The sequence below is a fragment of the Oreochromis niloticus genome, linkage group LG10, assembly GCF_001858045.2.
Source record: "Oreochromis niloticus isolate F11D_XX linkage group LG10, O_niloticus_UMD_NMBU, whole genome shotgun sequence".
In the NCBI taxonomy this organism is placed as follows: Eukaryota; Metazoa; Chordata; class Actinopteri; order Cichliformes; family Cichlidae; genus Oreochromis; species Oreochromis niloticus.
This window is the reverse complement of record NC_031975.2, coordinates 32,611,586-32,628,404: the sequence shown is the minus strand read 5'-3', so window position 1 is coordinate 32,628,404 and position 16,819 is coordinate 32,611,586. Positions and strand designations below refer to the sequence as shown.

General features: G+C 43.8%; 1 protein-coding gene and 3 non-coding genes across 5 annotated transcripts; 2 read left to right on the top strand and 2 right to left on the bottom strand.

Moving 5' to 3' along the window:
* Nucleotides 1-5,345: 5,345 nt before the first annotated feature.
* Nucleotides 5,346-5,427, bottom strand: trnas-uga (transfer RNA serine (anticodon UGA)). The gene has a single exon. It is a non-coding gene; the product is annotated as a tRNA-Ser (tRNA).
* Nucleotides 5,428-5,810: 383 nt separating this feature from the next.
* Nucleotides 5,811-5,882, top strand: trnaa-cgc (transfer RNA alanine (anticodon CGC)). The gene has a single exon. It is a non-coding gene; the product is annotated as a tRNA-Ala (tRNA).
* A 444-nt stretch (nt 5,883-6,326) lies between these two features.
* On the bottom strand, nt 6,327-6,399 carry trnav-uac (transfer RNA valine (anticodon UAC)). The gene has a single exon. It is a non-coding gene; the product is annotated as a tRNA-Val (tRNA).
* A 941-nt stretch (nt 6,400-7,340) lies between these two features.
* Nucleotides 7,341-16,228, top strand: zgc:152891 (hydroperoxide isomerase ALOXE3). Of its 2 annotated transcripts, XM_013275941.3 has the most exons (16): nt 7,341-7,426; nt 7,617-7,658; nt 9,231-9,425; nt 9,538-9,763; nt 9,906-9,987; nt 12,386-12,475; nt 12,561-12,676; nt 13,031-13,203; nt 13,282-13,425; nt 13,526-13,729; nt 13,859-13,945; nt 14,034-14,203; nt 14,293-14,402; nt 15,175-15,275; nt 15,374-15,544; nt 15,877-16,228. In XM_013275941.3, exons 3-16 carry the CDS (start codon nt 9,270-9,272, stop codon nt 16,054-16,056), a joined length of 2,010 nt encoding a protein of 669 aa, XP_013131395.1. In that variant the 5' UTR covers nt 7,341-7,426; nt 7,617-7,658; nt 9,231-9,269; the 3' UTR covers nt 16,057-16,228. The 2 variants fall into 2 exon arrangements, with proteins under 2 accessions (XP_013131395.1, XP_025766852.1); XM_025911067.1 differs by lacking the exons at nt 7,341-7,426; nt 7,617-7,658 and adding an exon at nt 8,918-9,103.
* Nucleotides 16,229-16,819: the final 591 nt, after the last annotated feature.

Sequence of the window (16,819 nt, the reverse complement as noted above, 5' to 3'; positions counted from 1 at the left end):
TGCCATGAAACACCTCAGTTATGGAAAAGGTTATGCTGGTCCAGTACAACACAGTACTGGTTTTATGGGTCCAGTGCAACAAAACAATCGACCAAAATGTAAATCCATCCATCCCTTTACAAATCAGTCACCTGATCTCAGGTGAACAGGTGAACACTGCCAAGCATCCAACTTCTCCACCACCCACCATTCAGACATGACAAAAGAACCCATGAAACTGAAGCTCTCGTGCTTTAATGTGTCACCTGTCTTTGCTTAATTATTGCTTTATTGGCGTCTTTTTTTGGGGGGGGGGGTGAATTTGATTAGACTTTGCTGAATGTAGACCACATCTTGTCAGGGTTATACATTTTATTTTGATTTCACTCTTTTCTCTTCTAATTAGACAAAACATGGACGTCACAGAAACCTTAATGTGAAATATCATGTTGTTTTGTTTTTGCACCATGAATACTTCAAATGGGGCAGGTGAAAGTTAAACCACACTTCCTTACTGTGGATGAAAGGTACTGATCCAAAATCATTTTGTAAAATCTCTGTAAAAGGTCTGTGTTGAAGAAAAAACCTCACTGACAACATTGTGTTTGAGTAATAAAGGTAATATCTCCCATCCAGTTTCTAACTGATTAATGTCCAACCGCGTGCCACTGGGCAAGGCAGACCACTGCTAAGGGCCCGAGGCTGGTGGGGGGCCCTGGTGCTGTGGAAAGTTTGCAGTGAGCTCCCTGCAGAGGCCCCGCTGACTCCACTCACTCGCTTTCAGAGTGATTTTATGATCATGTTTAATCAAACCCAATGACCGATGCCATCCAGTGAAAATGAAGAACAGTTACCCTTCTGGAAGTAAAAGAAGAAAAAAGGAAGTGTGTGTGTGTGTGTGTGTGTGTGTGTGTGTGTGTGTGTGTGTGTGTGATGAGGTACAACACAAGTGTTACAGGAAGGGGGAGCCAGGATGATATCATCACTCACCGAAGATTGGGTTCCAAGCCCCAAGTGTGATGGAAGAAGGAGCGCTGAGTGCGAGAGGTACTGACCTGAAAGCTGAAGAAGGTGCCTATGAAGCACAGCAAGCTGCCCGTACCTGAGGCCTTGGAAACTGGCAAGCAATGACTCACAGCCTTGGCCAGCGGCTTGAAGAGGAACACCAGAGAGATCAGAGACAGGAGAATAAACCAGCTGTTCTCCACAGAACCAGCAAAGGTGTACTCTCAGTGGCTAGTGGATCTGAGGACAGACCACAGCAACCTCCCTGAACAGGGTCCAGTAACATCATTGTGGGAGACATCCAAGAAAGGGTCTCCAGTATGAAGAGCTGGACAGCACCCTGACATGATTCACACCTGCTGGCTGAAGAAGCTGCCTGCACTCCAGGGCTGTGTCCCAATTCAGGGTCTGCACGCTTGAAGTATGCACACTACGCGTACTACGTACGGTGCGTACTACAAGTACGGCAAGTGCGGAAGTGAGAGGCTTGTGAAATGGGACGGTCTAGCCTTCGTTGTGCTGTCCAGGTTGCCTAGCAACCATGATACTAACCGCGAGAAACGTTTCATACAGCTTTGTGTGACAGAAATGAAGGAGAAAAAATGTTTTGTTGTTCATTCATTTTTGTCATGACATCACTTTGATTAGTTGAGACCACAGGACTGTAAAACATGATAGTTGGGCTTCATTTCTGTACTGAACAGTCATTTAAGATTAGTTAGTAAATAATAATTAGCTAATGTTATTCATGAGACTAAAGTCATCTCACTGTGGTAATGTTAATATAATATGGACAATATTATAGTATTGTCAGATTATATATATATATATATATATATGAGCTTGAACTCTGGGTCAAACATGCAAGTTGCAGTTATTTATATTTCCTATCACCTTAAATCTTCACTCAAAGACAAGTATCTCTGACAGTGTATATACAGATGTATTATATATAAGAGACAAACATTGTTCTTTCAGTATGTTGGCATTACTAAATTTGGCTCAATGCTTACATACATGTATAAAAAGAAAATGTACGAGCTGTGATAACTGTTTCTGATAGAATGAAGATCAGACTGATATATGAAATATTCCTTTACTGGGTGAGAAAATCAGACCATGTCATAACTGCTTTAAGTCATACAGAATAGATATCAGAGCCTTAAACAGGCTGACTTCTGCTAAATGGGTCAAACTGGGCAGAAAGTCTACAAACACATAACATCCTTATAGAATGATGTAACACTATAGATCAACTTACCTCAGAATATATAAAGCATATAAACAATTACAGCAATATGATGCAACAAACACAGCAGTGCTACAAATCCAAAATACTCAAAGCTTCATAGAACTGAAACAAACATTTATTTTTAGCTCCATTCTGCTGCTGATACATACTTTAGGTTTCTGAATATTAAACTTGTTGCTGCCTTTCATAGTGTGTAACTTGAAGGCCCTGAGTACTTTCTCCCACACTGAAAACACTGGGATGATCACATTATTTGAACATTACCTAATAAGACTGATTCAGGACAGACAATTAGTTATGTTAAACTTTCCTAGCAGTCCTTCACAAACAGGGAACAGTCTGTCTATTCTCTCCATCTGTCAGCTGCTGCTGGCTCTTCCTCCTCCTCTTCCTCACACACTGCTGAGTTTGTCCTGGTGGATCATCAGGGGTGCAAAGCCTCACAGATGATGTGCAGCAGTGGGTCCCTCAGTCTGTCCTCACTCTGGACACTTGCAGTTGTCACACATGGAAATCAAATGTGTGATAAGCTGCAGGATTCAAACACAAGTGTAACTTATAAATACATGTTCATACTTTTATTCCACAATCAGAGAGAAAGAAACAGAGAGAGAGTGCAGGACAGACAGACAGGTGACAGTCTCAGGTGGACACACTGCTACAAAACAGCACAAGAGAAGGAGGATTTAGTGTTTGTGTTATTACGAGTGCTAAACAAGAAGAGTTCCCAGATGGTCCAGTGGACACATGTGTGACTCCTGTGATTAAAGCATCTTTCTTTCAGCTTAACGAGTGAACCGTCAGCTCGTTCAAACACACGTTAAAGTCCGTTTGGCTCCACACCACCGAACAGAGGCAGCAATATAACATAGCTAACATTAACAGTGCAGTGAATCCTGCTTGTGCCGTCATATTCAGGACTGCAAACCGAGCAGCATCACTGACTTTCATCTTGTTGTGTTTGTGGATATATGACTGACTTTAATTATCCATAAAATCATCACATTCTCTGTAGGATTAAGGTCGACTATATATATATTTAGAAGTAGGGGCTTTAAAACCAAGTTACCGCTGAAAGTACAAACATCACTAATGTCACATAACTTTGCCGACATGTGGCCAACAGTAATGTTTTAATGTTCTTAAACATTCGCACATAAATAAGTGACATAATATTCAGTACTTACTTTTGACAGTTCACTCTTCGGCCGCTCCCTTCTGCCGTATTTTGCGGCAAAATTATCCGCACCCACCGCCGCGCTATGGATTGTGGGATATATGGGGCCACGAAGCGTGCACCGGACCACGCTTGATATTTGGGGAAATCGACGGCGCATTTGGAGTACACTTTGAATTGGGACAGCCGTCGTTGCGTGGCGGTGACGTAATCGCACTTGAAATGCGTACTTCAAGCGTGCAGACCCTGAATTGGGACACAGCCTATGAGCGTCTGGCTGCACAAATGAACCAGCTGCTAGTCGATGAGAGACACCCAGAATGGCTAACTGAATTTTATGAAGGTAAATGGCTCCTTCCTGGTAACCTATCCCAGACTTGTAAGGACGCCTTTCTGAGCACAGTTGTTCAGTACCTCGTGAAAACAGACGCGCCTAGCAGAGGATGGTTTCGATCCATCGACCTCTGGGTTATGGGCCCAGCACGCTTCCGCTGCGCCACTCTGCTCCACATGTGCTGTCAGACTAGCGCTGCTTAAAAGTGGGCCTTGAATAACATCTTGCATGAACAAACAGGGAATTCTGAAAGTGGACAGCACCCGCTTGATTATTGTCTTTTATAAATCTTTGTCACCTCGGCGTTTAATGCTTCAGAGCTTCTTGGACTGCTTGTCAGATCTCGTGTGCGGCCCAACAGATTTTAAGCTAGGGTCACCCAACCATTTCCTCGTTAGCTGCTAACTCTTAAGAATCCCTGAGGTTATTGTGTGAGTCACTGGGTCGCATAGTCACGTATACGCTTAGAAGTGAAAGCACTGACACTTGGGGTTGCATATCTTTACTTCGGAAATAAACCCATGAAGTCTCTTCTGTTTAACTCTTGTTAAAACGAAAAACTCCCTTTTAACAGGAAGAAACCTTTGGCAGAACCAGGCTCAGGGAGGGGCGGTGTATGTATGATCTGTATGATTCAGTACAGAAAGGCCTATTGTCTGCAGTACGGGGGCCCCACAGGGAATGGTTCTGGCTTCAACCATCTACAGCAGACTGAAGACCTTCTCTGACTCTGTGGTGGCCTCAGCCATCTTTTACGGTGTGGTCTGCTGGGGCGGCAGCATCTCTGCTGGGGACAGGAAAAGACTGAACAGGCTGATCCGAGGGGCCCAGCTCTGTTCTAGGATGCCCCCTGGACCCAGTGGAGGTGGTGAGTGACAGGAGAATGGCGGCTAAGCTGTCATCCCTGTTGGACAACATCTCCCACCCCATGCAGGAGACTCTGACAGCACTGAGCAGCTCCTTCAGTGGCTGCGGCACCCACGGTGTGGGATGGAGAGATTCCGCGGGTCTTTCCATCCTACTGCTGTCAGATTTTACAATAAAGCCTTCACAGCTGGCCAAACTCACACGTGCAATAACATTAAGTGTAATTTTTTTTGACAACATAGTGTTTTATTCTACTGTATGTAGTATGTTATTCTTTTTCTCTTCCTATTCCATTGTTTTTCTTAATTTTTGCTGCTGTAATTTCCCACATGTGGGACTAATAAAGGTTATCTTATGTTATCTTGTTACTGATGCTCATCAAAGATGCTTGTCAAAGAAAGACAAAGTCTTTGGACAGTGTCTAATAACAAAAGATGAATGTTGACTTTGATGACTTTGAAACGTTTAATTAATTATTAAATGGTGTATGTAAATAATTCGTTTTGTCACTCCTGGCCCTCCATATCAACGCAGGTGTTTTTATATATAGTACTTATGTAGTTGTTAGGTTTTGTTAGATGCTCTTCCAGTGACTGACCAAAAAAGTTCACAGGTATGTATGTACGAAACTAGTCTATTCTGGCTAGTACTTCACTGGAGAGATAATGAGTTTGCTTAAACGCATGAGGTTAAGTTAACAATATGTATCATAAAGAAAAACACAGACGTGTCGCTGCGAGCAGGGTTCGAACCTGCGCGGGGAGACCCCATTGGATTTCAAGTCCAACGCCTTAACCACTCGGCCATCGCAGCTCACGTCACCTATCACTTTCCCAATCATACTTATCCGGCGTCAGCGAACACATCATATGGGAACTACTCTGGTGGAGAGTGGGTCTTCTTAATATCAGCCACGTGGCATCAACCTGACATTACCGCGGATGTCAGGAGGGTTTGGAGTGAGTTATTAGGCCTGTTTTTCGTCGTCATCGTATCAGATTTTCTGCAAAGTTTCATATTTCGCTGTCGTCACATGCGTGTATTTAGAGCTCTTTGAGTGGCTTTACACCGTTTAAACGTTTAGCAAGTTTATTGTAAGGAAAGCTTCAGATATTTAACGTAGTTGAGGACAATGTAAGTACGCCGACCTCCGCTGCAGATAAATACTAATGTTTTTCCTTTTCGTACTGACGTGAGGGGATGTAGCTCAGTGGTAGAGCGCATGCTTCGCATGTATGAGGTCCCGGGTTCAATCCCCGGCATCTCCATGTTTGTTTTAGATTTAATCGTCAGTTTCTCGTGAAATACTTGCCACAGCGTGAGACAGATCACAGGTGAAACTTTTGGTTTTCATGTCTTTATTCATTTGAACCTTACATTTGTTTTACAAATATTAAACAATAAATTAACAAACAATAAACAATAAACAATAAAAACACATATTGGTTTAGATTTTTACAAATCTGAATCCTTTTCTTTGTGTTATGTTAGAAAAATACGATTCATAGTCTCCGCTTTTATTTTGAAGGTTACCTGTCCAAACCGGATGTTATGCTTCATGTCCTTTCGTTTTGTGTGAACTGTGATGACGTTAGCCGTCATGCATTTCGGCAGATATTAGAATATGTAGCATTTAATCTTCTTGTCATACAGTTGTTTTGATCAACATTCGTATTGATAACCTAAAAGTAAAAATAATCACGAAAAATCAGTGGTTCCACTGGGGCTCGAACCCAGGACCTTCTGCGTGTAAAGCAGACGTGATAACCGCTACACTATGGAACCCCATTCGTGTGCGTGCTTAATGTTTATGTTAATATTTGAAATGATACTTGTACAAGCGATACCAAGATGTATACATAAATATCTTCTTGATGCATTCTCAATCATTCAGGAAAGTAAATCTCCAAAAGTTGAATCTGTTCTGCTGAGCGCGGAGTCAAGGAGGCCATTTACGTGAAAAGGGAAAGACCATCTCTGAATCGAGGAGGGGGCCTAAGGGTACATCTGTCACCATCTTACAATGCTGTGATTGCAGTCATTCCCCAACTCTCTGTGAATGAGACTCATGGCCATTGATCAGTGGTCTTTGATCAGTGGGTTTTGGTCAGTGATTGTTGATCAATGGTCATGGGAATTTGCATAATTATGATTAAGGAACTGACCTCACAGCCCATTGTTCCTTCAGTGGGCTGGTTTCAGTCATTATGCAAATGTACTGTTTATAAGGTTTGGGGAAACCTGCAGTCAGCTGAGACTGAAGAAGTCACTTGGATGAGTGACGAAACGTTTCTCCCACAAAACGCTACGTCCAGATGAACAGATTCAACCTTTGGAGATTTACATAAATATATTTACACACTTCATTTTACCTTTAGTATATAATGTTATTTCCACGTTTATGTAAATCTTGTTTATTTAAATGCTTCATTTGATTTAGGGTATTTGTTTCTTTTGTAAAGTATCAATTTTAGATTAATTAGAAATGGGATTTCTGAATAGAAGAAATGAATGCAATCGTAAAAAATGTTGTAATTATTGTTGTTAATATGTGGTAACTTTTTTGTTTTTCTCAGTATTCATTCATAAGTTGATATGTTATTTGCTAGTTAATATGTTTAAATTAATCAGTTTACAGGGGAAACAACGCGGTAAAGCAGTACCTGTTATTCAGGTGTTGTTTTAACCCAATAGGATGTGCCGTTGACTTGATGGGCGGAGCACTAAACAGAGATATCGGGTGAGAGAGAGACCCTGGGAGAGAAGCAACTCGTGGGCAGCCCAGCTGGAGCAGAGGAGGCTCACTCTGCAGGTATGTTTACCTGTGTGTTTCTCTCAGCCAGTCAGCTTTCTATTCACATACTTTAGTTTTGCTTAACACACCTGCCTCAGGTGTTTGTCTCCATCCCTTTAACGGCCTTCAGGTGTATACTCTGCACTCTGCTGTGGCCTGTTTTGCTTGTTCCCTAATAGTTTCTTTTATGTTCCTGTTTTTCATGCAGAAATCTTCCAGAACATTTCCAGAAACCAGAATCTTCTGACAGGTAAACAAACACTTTTCTTTTGTTGATTTTGTGGGAGCAAAATTCCCACTGCAGCAGAGGAACCCTCCCCAAACCACCCCCACCTCTGGGGTCAAGAGGGCATGTTTTTCTTTTAATCTGTCCCACCAGTAAAACTAAGCTGGCCGTCTTATCGTAGAAAGATTTGATTCATTTGCTTCAAATCTGACATTAAAAAACAGTTGCTGCAACTTTAATTTGAATCTAAGTCTGATATTTTATAAGTTTTGTTTTCATTTATTTTATTTAAAAAATATACATTTTATTTTATTTTGTCTAATTTTTTTACTCAGTTTCAGTTGAGTTTTTTGTTATTTATAATTCAGAACAGTAATATATTTCTTCCTTTCATGTAGCATGTTAAAAGACATTCAATATAAATATGATCACATTTCCTTTTTAATTTTGTGTTCAATTGAAACTAAAAGCCCAAAGAACACAAGGATTAAGTAAGGACTAAATATGTGCAGAGTTTATATTGAGTGGATTTTTGTCCTGACCTCTTCATTACGGATTATTTCTAGGAAACGAGGCCTGCGACCCAATAAACAAATGATTTGGTTTTTTAAACGTACCCTCGGGTCAGAGCCGGTGTAGATAATGTAACTCGTAGGTTCATCTCTAACATGATAAAACAGGAGGAAACAGGAAAATCAGCAGCCGGTGTTTTTATGGCTGATTTCTGTGCCGATTGTAACCACGGAGCAGGAAGCTTCCTCGTCAGGCTGACAACGTGACCTTTAACAAGAAAGAGAGCAGTGTTTACTGCTTGTAGATCTGTCAGGAGAAGCCAGTGTGTTAGCTGGAAGCCCACGCTAACAGTCCTTCATTTCCAAGGCAAATGTGAGCAAGGTAAACAAATAAGCTGATGTCAGCATCGGCGGGAGTCCTGCACAGCACAAAGACAGAAATGTGTTTTCAAGAGTCATTTTTATTTTTAAGATATATGAAAGCTGATAGCAACGCAGTTTCATTATGAGCTTCACAGAGATGGAACATGTGAAGCATTCTGGGAATTTTTCTCTGCGTCATGGTGCAAAACAAAGACAGCAAACATGGAGAGAAAATAACAAACTTTCCAACAAAATAAGAAAAGTGTCAAATTTAGCACCTTCTATGTTATTCACTCAGGAGAAAGACGAGGAACGCGCCCTCTGAATTTACTCATGGATGATGTTTTGTAAGCGCTGATGTCTTTAAGGGCCTTGCTTTAGCTTTCTGGACCTTCATGCAGCTCTGATGGTCCTGAGATGATAGTGACACTGACAGTTATGGTGGCGATTCTCATCTCCACAAATAAAACAGGAAGTGTGAGAGACATAGAGCTTCAGGTGAAACCTCGGTAAAGACTCTTGAAGCGGCCGTTTCACCACGTGAGGCTCTGATCATCCCACCAGCCGGAGGTGAAGTGTCTTTGTGTCTGTCAGGTGATTCTGCTTAAACAGCTTTACCTCCTCCTTCAATTTTGCCTGACACAGGTCACAACATGTTTTCAATATTAATTTGCTGGTGAAAGGCTCACAAACCTGCACTCAGGTGTATTCTGGCCACCAGGTGGCGCTGTCCAGTTTTGTCCCCATCGTGTCCAACATAATGGCTTCCTGTCAGGAGTTTGAAGTGACCGTTCACACCTCACCTGGCCCCACCTGTGGAACCTTCAGCCACCTGTGGCTCAGCCTGATTGGCTCTGAGGGCGAAACTCCGCCCATCCGTGTGACCGACGGTAACAGTCATCTCCTGCCAGGATCAGTGAGTTTTGAGATTCATTCATTTGCAGCGTTCGCTGGGAGTACTGAAGGGCATGGTTTACGGTCTGTACTTGGAGTTTTATTTTGACGGTCTCTTCCTGTCACGCTCACAGGTGTGTCCAGTCCGGGTTCAGGCCAGCAGTCCTCTGGGTCGCCTGATTCTGGTTCGGCTCCGCCTCGAGGTTCAGACCAGATTTCCAAACCTGGACTGGCACTGCAGCAGAGTGGAGGTGTGGAGGGTGTCTAAAGGTCAGGGGTCAGACTCAGAAACACAGGTGTTCCTGTGCGACAGGTGGCTGCGACCAGCAGATGGCGACGTGGAGCTCCGGAGTGGAAAGTGTGAGTGACGTTTAATGACCGTTGGGAGGAAACAGACCCAAGCACAAAAACCTCTTTATTTCCTCACTTCACCCTGCAGGTGTGCCCATGCAAATCATTTCCTTTGAATCTAAAAGCAGTTCTCCCTGTTGTTGGTCGACAGTGTGTTTGCTGGAGGAGGAGACAGAAGAGAAGTTGAAGCAGCAGAGGCTCAGACAGCTGCAACATCAGCAGCAGCTCATCAGGTACCTGATGTCAGTGTTAGCGTGCTGGTTTACCTTTGGTCCTCTTACAGCGCTCTGACTGGCCACATCCTGGAGTCCTGCAGAGGGGCAGCACGCAGTGTTTCTGAGCTGTACTCTGTGGGCGGCCAGTGTCATCCAAACACAATAACATGTTTACAGCACACTGATATCTGACCTTTGACCTATGACCTTGAATGCTAAAATGGGGTATTATATTATCTTTACCAATATGACTGGAGCAGAACTGGCTGAAACATCTATAAGATCCTACCGTTAATTAATGCTTCAATCTTAAATATGATCAACCTATCTCTAATAATCGGCTATGTACCACAGGCCTTCAAGCTGGCTGTAGTTAAACCTTTACTTAAAAATCCATCTCTAGACCCAGCAGTCTTAGCTAATTATAGGCCAATCTCCAACCTTCCTTTCATATCAAACATCCTTGAAAGAGTAGTTGTCAAACAGCTAACAGATCATCTGCAGAGGAATGGCTTATTTGAAGAGTTTCAGTCAGGTTTCAGAGCTCATCACAGCACAGAAACAGCTTTAGTGAAGGTTACAAATGATCTTCTTATGGCCTCTGACAGTGGACTCAGATGGCCCCGCCCCTCCCTGAGCCTGGTTCTGTCGGAGGTTTCTTCCTGTTACAGTTTTTTCTGATGGCTTGAGCACATTTTTTGTAACTATTGGCTATTTTTGCAAAACTCTACACACAAATAAGAAAACCCTTCACCCAATCAGCAAAACATTGTAGTTTTCTTGTAAAAGCGAATAACCTTTGCTTAACTCACCACACCTTTGTAAAAATGGTATTTTCGTATCCAACAGTTAACACAAGCCATCATATTAATAAGCACACAATGCACCAACTACACACTGATGGTATGAATAAAAAAACACATCTGGCTTTTGCTTTCTCTGTGCACAAGGTAGGCCATGTCAGTTTGAGCTCGTACTTTTGTCATAGATCCGTAAGCATAGAGGGATCCAAACTTCAAGTACTGCTGTTTATTCACACACATCAAAACAAACACAAGTGTTTATTTCCAAGTATAGGATTATTTGCAATCGCCATATTGACTATATGGGTTTCTTGGTCTGCAGTGAACATGCTTCCTCTGCTCCCAGCATCTGGTCGTCTAGCAATTCTGTAAAGTAACAATTTCAGTATTTTTACATCTATGGCATTGTTGTGTTTCTCATTAGCATGGCAGTGCTACAGATCTTAGTGCAAAGTGACTGTACTAACCGACTCTCATTTCAAAATGTCCTTATGATGCTTGCTACAGTGTAGCGGCTCGAGTTAGGCTGAACCTGTTGGCCAGCTTCCCTCAGGGTCACTCCATGGTTGATTACATGGTCCACTGTTGTAGCTCTGATGTCATCAGCAATTCTATTTCTTACTCTTCTTACCCTTCCTCTCCCCCCTCCTCGTCCTCCTCTTGCTCCTCCTTGTCCTTGTCGTCCTCTTCATCCTACTTCTTCACCTCCACGTCCTCTTCCTCGGCCTCCTCTACTTCTCACTCTTCCTGCTCCCTCCACTGTACTCCACACACACAGCTTACCTGTATTATAGTGCTTAGGCTGATTGCAAAGTGAACTAATTATCTAAAGAAGTTTTCACATGTGACAGTGTGCCAGACAGTTGATAAAATAGTGTAAATAATAGCCATAAATGTGTATAGTTTTGCTAGGAGTGTGTTGATCATTTGGAAATTGAGTGTAAAGCAGTGAGTTGTGTTTACAGTTCTGCAAAAAGAGTGCTGTGCAGTGGATTGTAGCTACAGGTTTGCAAAGTGTGTGTTACAAAATGGCAAACTGAGTGCAAAGCAGTGTTTGTGCTTTTAGTTTTGCAAACTCAGTGAGTAGTTTTGCTATAAGTATTAATAGTTTTAGAAATTGTGCTATAAGAATCACAGTTAGGGTTTAAGCATTCAGAAAAAACTGTAAAAGGGAGTTTTTCCTTCCCACTGTTGCCAAAGTGCTTGCTCATAGGGGGTCATATGATTGTTGGGTTTCTGTCATTATAGGGTCTAGCTTACAATATAAAGCACTTTGAGGTTACTGTTGTTGTGATTTGGTGCTGTATAATTAAAACTGAATTGAATTAAATAAATATAAAACTTTAGATTTTAAGATGTATCCATGCTGTTTGTGACATCATAGAGTATCATACTGAAAAAAAGCATGTTGCACAGTCTTCATGCCCGTTCATGTGATTTATATATATGTATGTATGTATGTATGTATGTATGTATGTGTGTGTGTGTGTGTGTGTGTGTGTTTTTGTAGAACAATTCAAAAACACAGAGATGAATGAGATGTGCTGTTTTTGGTATCTGCATCCTACAAAATTTGAAAATGACAGCTTGAAAACTGGTTGTCTCTCGTTCAGGTGGCGAATCTTCGTTGGCGGCGCTCCGCAGTGCGTTGATGTGAACAGTCTGTCTGAACTCGGGCCAAACCTTCTTTACACGCAGAAGAGGTGAGCGCTAACAGTCGGTGCACATTGTGAATGAAATGCAGGCTGAACCTGCTGGTCTGAGCTGTGTTTGTCCCTCTGTCCTCAGTCCGGCCACTAACCTGTACTATCTGAACGGCTTCACCACCCGAGTCGAGTCCTGGAAGAGTTTTTCAGAGCTGGAGATGATTTTCACCTACAGTGCACAACAGAACGACATCGCCAGTAAGAAGCAACACAGCACATCTCATTCATCTTTGTGTTTTTGAACCTTTCTAGTTACAGGACATCTTGGCAAAGTTTTTATTTCCCCTTGTGGTTATTCTGGGTCTTTATTCTTATATTTACTGTATCGTTCTTTCATCATTTGTATTTATGTTTAAGTAGTTTTGTGTCTTTTTGATTATTTTGTGCTTTGTTGTAGGTTTCTGTCTTTTGTGAGCATCTGTAATTGTTTTTGTAGCGTTGTGTCTGTTTGTAGTGTGTTTGTGGGTAGTTCTGCTGTTCCAGGTGAGGCCTCCTGACTCGGCGATCGGGCTCGGTGACATTGAATAATGAGACGGTTATTCTGTCTCTCAGGGTTCGTTAAGGCTCATTGGATGGAGGATTGGTATTTTGGCTACCAGTGTCTGAACGGCAGCAACCCTCTCATGCTGCGTGAGACCCGCCACCTCCCTCCAAACCTGTCCGTCACCTCTGACATGCTCCGCCCCTTCCTGCCTGAAGGCTGCTCCCTCGAAAACGAGCTACAGGTGTGTGCTGTTGTGACTTCCAGCTGTGCGTTATTTGCTGCTGCCCTTTTTAATCAGTGTGTTTGTATTTTGTGACAGAAAGGCAACATTTACCTGTTGGACTACGAGGTTCTAGACGGTGTTCCAGCCAATGTGATCAATGAAAAGCAGACGTATCTGTCCGCCCCGCTGTGCCTTCTCCACCTGAACCAGCAAGGGCAGCTGCTCCCCATCGCCATCCAGGTTTGCTTCTTACGTTGAAACCCATACCTGTCTTCAGTTTGAATCCTGTTGTCTACCAAGTTCAAACCAGTCAACCTGGGAATGTGGTCCCGTCCTTCAGCTGCAGCAGAAACCTGGCCCTCAGAACCCGGTCTTCCTGCCCTCTGACTCCGGCTACGATTGGCTGTTGGCTAAGATGTGGGTTCACAGTGCGGACTTCCAGTGTCACCAGTTGATCTCACATTACCTGCGGACTCACATGATGGCAGAGCTGTGCTGCGTGGCCACGCTGCGGCAGCTCCCAGATGCACACCCGGTGCACCAGGTAAACCCCGCTCACCTGCAGCTCGCTCGACCTTACCCGCAGAAGACCAGAGAACGGAATTGTTGTATCCGATCATTTCTCCTTTTAAATGGCTTGAGCTGTCTTTTGTCTCATTTCTTTTATGGACAGCTGCTACTGCCGCACGTCAAGACATCTTTAAAGATAAACGTTGGGGCCAGAGCGTCGCTGCTGGCCTCCAAAGGGCTGTTTGATCAGGTAAAACACCGACTGTAAGAGAAACCAAAAAGAGGAGAACAAACAAGCAAAGTAAAACCTGTTGTGTTCCCTGGTCTCGTCCCTCCAGGCTGTCGGTTCTGGTCTGGAGACGTTACCCGTTCTCCTCTCCAGGGCATCAGCCAAGATTTCCTATCGAACCCTGTGCGTCCCCGAAGACCTGAGCGACCGCGGTTTGGACAAACTGCCGCAGAGCTTCTACGCCCAGGACGCTCTGAGGATCTGGGACGCAGTGCACAGGTAAACGAGCACACCTGAGAAACACGAACACTCGTGCAAACGTTTTATCCGATGGCAACAGGAGTTCCTCTGTGATCTGTGTGTGGCAGTTTTGTAACCAGATGGGTGGATCTGTATTACCATGGAGACGACGCGGTGCAGCGTGACCCTGAGCTCCATTGTTGGCTCACAGACATCAACACACACGGCTTCAGTAACGGTCAGTTTTATGATGCTAAAACGTGGCACGCGAGCTAAACGTACAACATTTTGCCTGCTGTGAGACAAAAGACGCTGCAGTCCTCCAGGATTTTGCACCGTTTTAAACGACTCTGTCAGCAAACTGTGTTTACACGTTAAGTTATATGATAATAATATAATAATGATAATCACTGCTAGTTGTGTCTCCTTTCTGCTGCAGTGGAACTTTTAAAAGCAAGTGTAAAGTGGAGAGGGATGGAGGTGTAGGTGGGGGGGTTGAGCTCCTGATGGAGAGCTGGAAGCACTGGCACAGCTTTAGTCGATGGATGTAACACTAACAGGTCAGCTCACAGCATCACGGGGCTCTGCAGAGACGAGCAGAGTGACCCGACACCAAACTATGTCGACCTTTGGATCTGTGAGGAGTACGGAGGAGGATCTGAAAAGTTGCATGAATATGAAATTATATTAATCCGGCAGGATGTTGAATATTTAAACATGTTGTCTGTTTGACACTGCATGGTATTAAATATTGATAGTTTAATGTAATGATGTAATATTAAAAGCAAAAATTTGGGATTTTAGTGGTTAAATAATTAGAGATAAATATGTATATGTTATTATAAAATGATATGATATTTTTCCATGTTCATGTGTTTTTATGTTCATTAACATTTGTTATTTATGTGCTTGGAACACCGAGCAGCTCTTTTTGACTCCGCCTTCGCTCACAGCACACAGCTGCACGCATACATTCACCTGAACATTGTGACTATGGTGCCTCTGCACAGGTTTCCCTCAGCGCTTTCACACCAGAGCGGAAGTGGCCAAGTTTGTCACCGCGCTCATCTACTCCTGCTCAGCTCTGCACGCTGCCGTCAACTTCTCCCAGGTGAGTCGGCCACTGCGAGAGGTGGGAAAAGCTCGCAGCTTCCTGCTGAGCATGTCCCGCCGCCTCACGTTTGTCTCCTCTCTCTTGCCGTCCTCCAGCTGGACTTTGCCTTCTGGGTGCCAAACTGTCCCGTCGCCATGTTGCGTCCTCCTCCGCAGGCCAAATGCGCCGTCACAGAGGATGACATCATGTCCTTCCTGCCAGATGTGAACACGACGTGCCGCGTCCTGATGGCGCTGAACGGGCTGTCGCAGCCAGCCATCAACTTTGTGAGGCTCCCCCCACTCCTCATGAAACATTTATGCTCGGTTCTTCCTCAATTCCTCCTCTTCAAAATCTTTGTCATCTTCTTCTTTTTCGGCGTTTACATTTTTTTCTTCTTCATTGTTAGCTTTTTCTTTTGTCTTCCTCCTCCTCCTCGGACACCACAACCAATCACTGCTCCATCTCCTATCCCTCCATCCTCCTGTCACTCCAACCCTCTGCACCTCCTCTGAGGTCTTCCTCTGCTTTTTGTGATAATTTTCATTTCAAATCATTTCAACACGTCTCGTTATTTGTCACGTTTTTACAGATTAAACCTGTGTGTCTCCCCCTGCAGGTTCCTCTCTGTCACTACAAGGAGGCTATCTTTAGGGACGACGCCCACCACAGGCTGTTGGAGGAGGTGCAGGCACAGCTCCGGGCCATCTCTGAAGCCATCGCAGAGCGTAACAGCCAGCTGGAGCTGCCGTATCCGTACCTGAGCCCCGAGCGCATCGAGAACAGCGTGGCCATTTAGTAACTGTCATCGCCCTCACCTGCGATCATGTGATGGAGTAATCGTTTCTGCTGGGATACTTCAAACCGCAACATTTTTCATGTGTTAACTTTTTTTTTTCGAGCTGACTGTAACGCACCTTAAACTCAAATGTTCTCCGACGCTGAAATTAATGTCTTGCTTTGTGAGCTCACCAAATGATTTTGTTTGGCGTGCAATTTCATACACAATGAAGTGACTTGGTGTGAGCTCACACTGTGTTACATGAATACAGGAGGTTAAATATTAGAGGCAGTCTCTATTCTAACGTCTAAGGAGCTTGGAAAGAAATCATCTTGACTTCTTTAAGAAGACGTTTCATCCGAGAAGCTTCTTCAGTTCTAGGGTCAAATGGTATCCCCCCGAAGAGGGACAAAAGGACCCCCTAATGATCCTCTACCTAATCACACGAGGTGTGAAAACAGCTGTAGGTCACAATCAGCCAAGGTTTCAGGTGAACCCACTGTGAAACCTCGCCCCACCATATCGTGTGATTTCCTGAGGTCAGTTGGCCCAGGGTGTGAGTGGGCGTTAAGGCGTCTGGGAAGGATCTCAAAACTGGGTTATAGATGGCAGACAGTTGGTGTCATAAGCCCCGCCTTCTGTTCAATGACGGTCGCTCTTTCACTCCTCTTTCAAAGCATCTGTCTTCTCTGTCCAAAATGTGAACATTGGCGGCCTCAAAAAGTGACCTTTGACCTTTAGATGCAGATTGACAACCGGTCGAAGCAGATGGCCCCGCCCC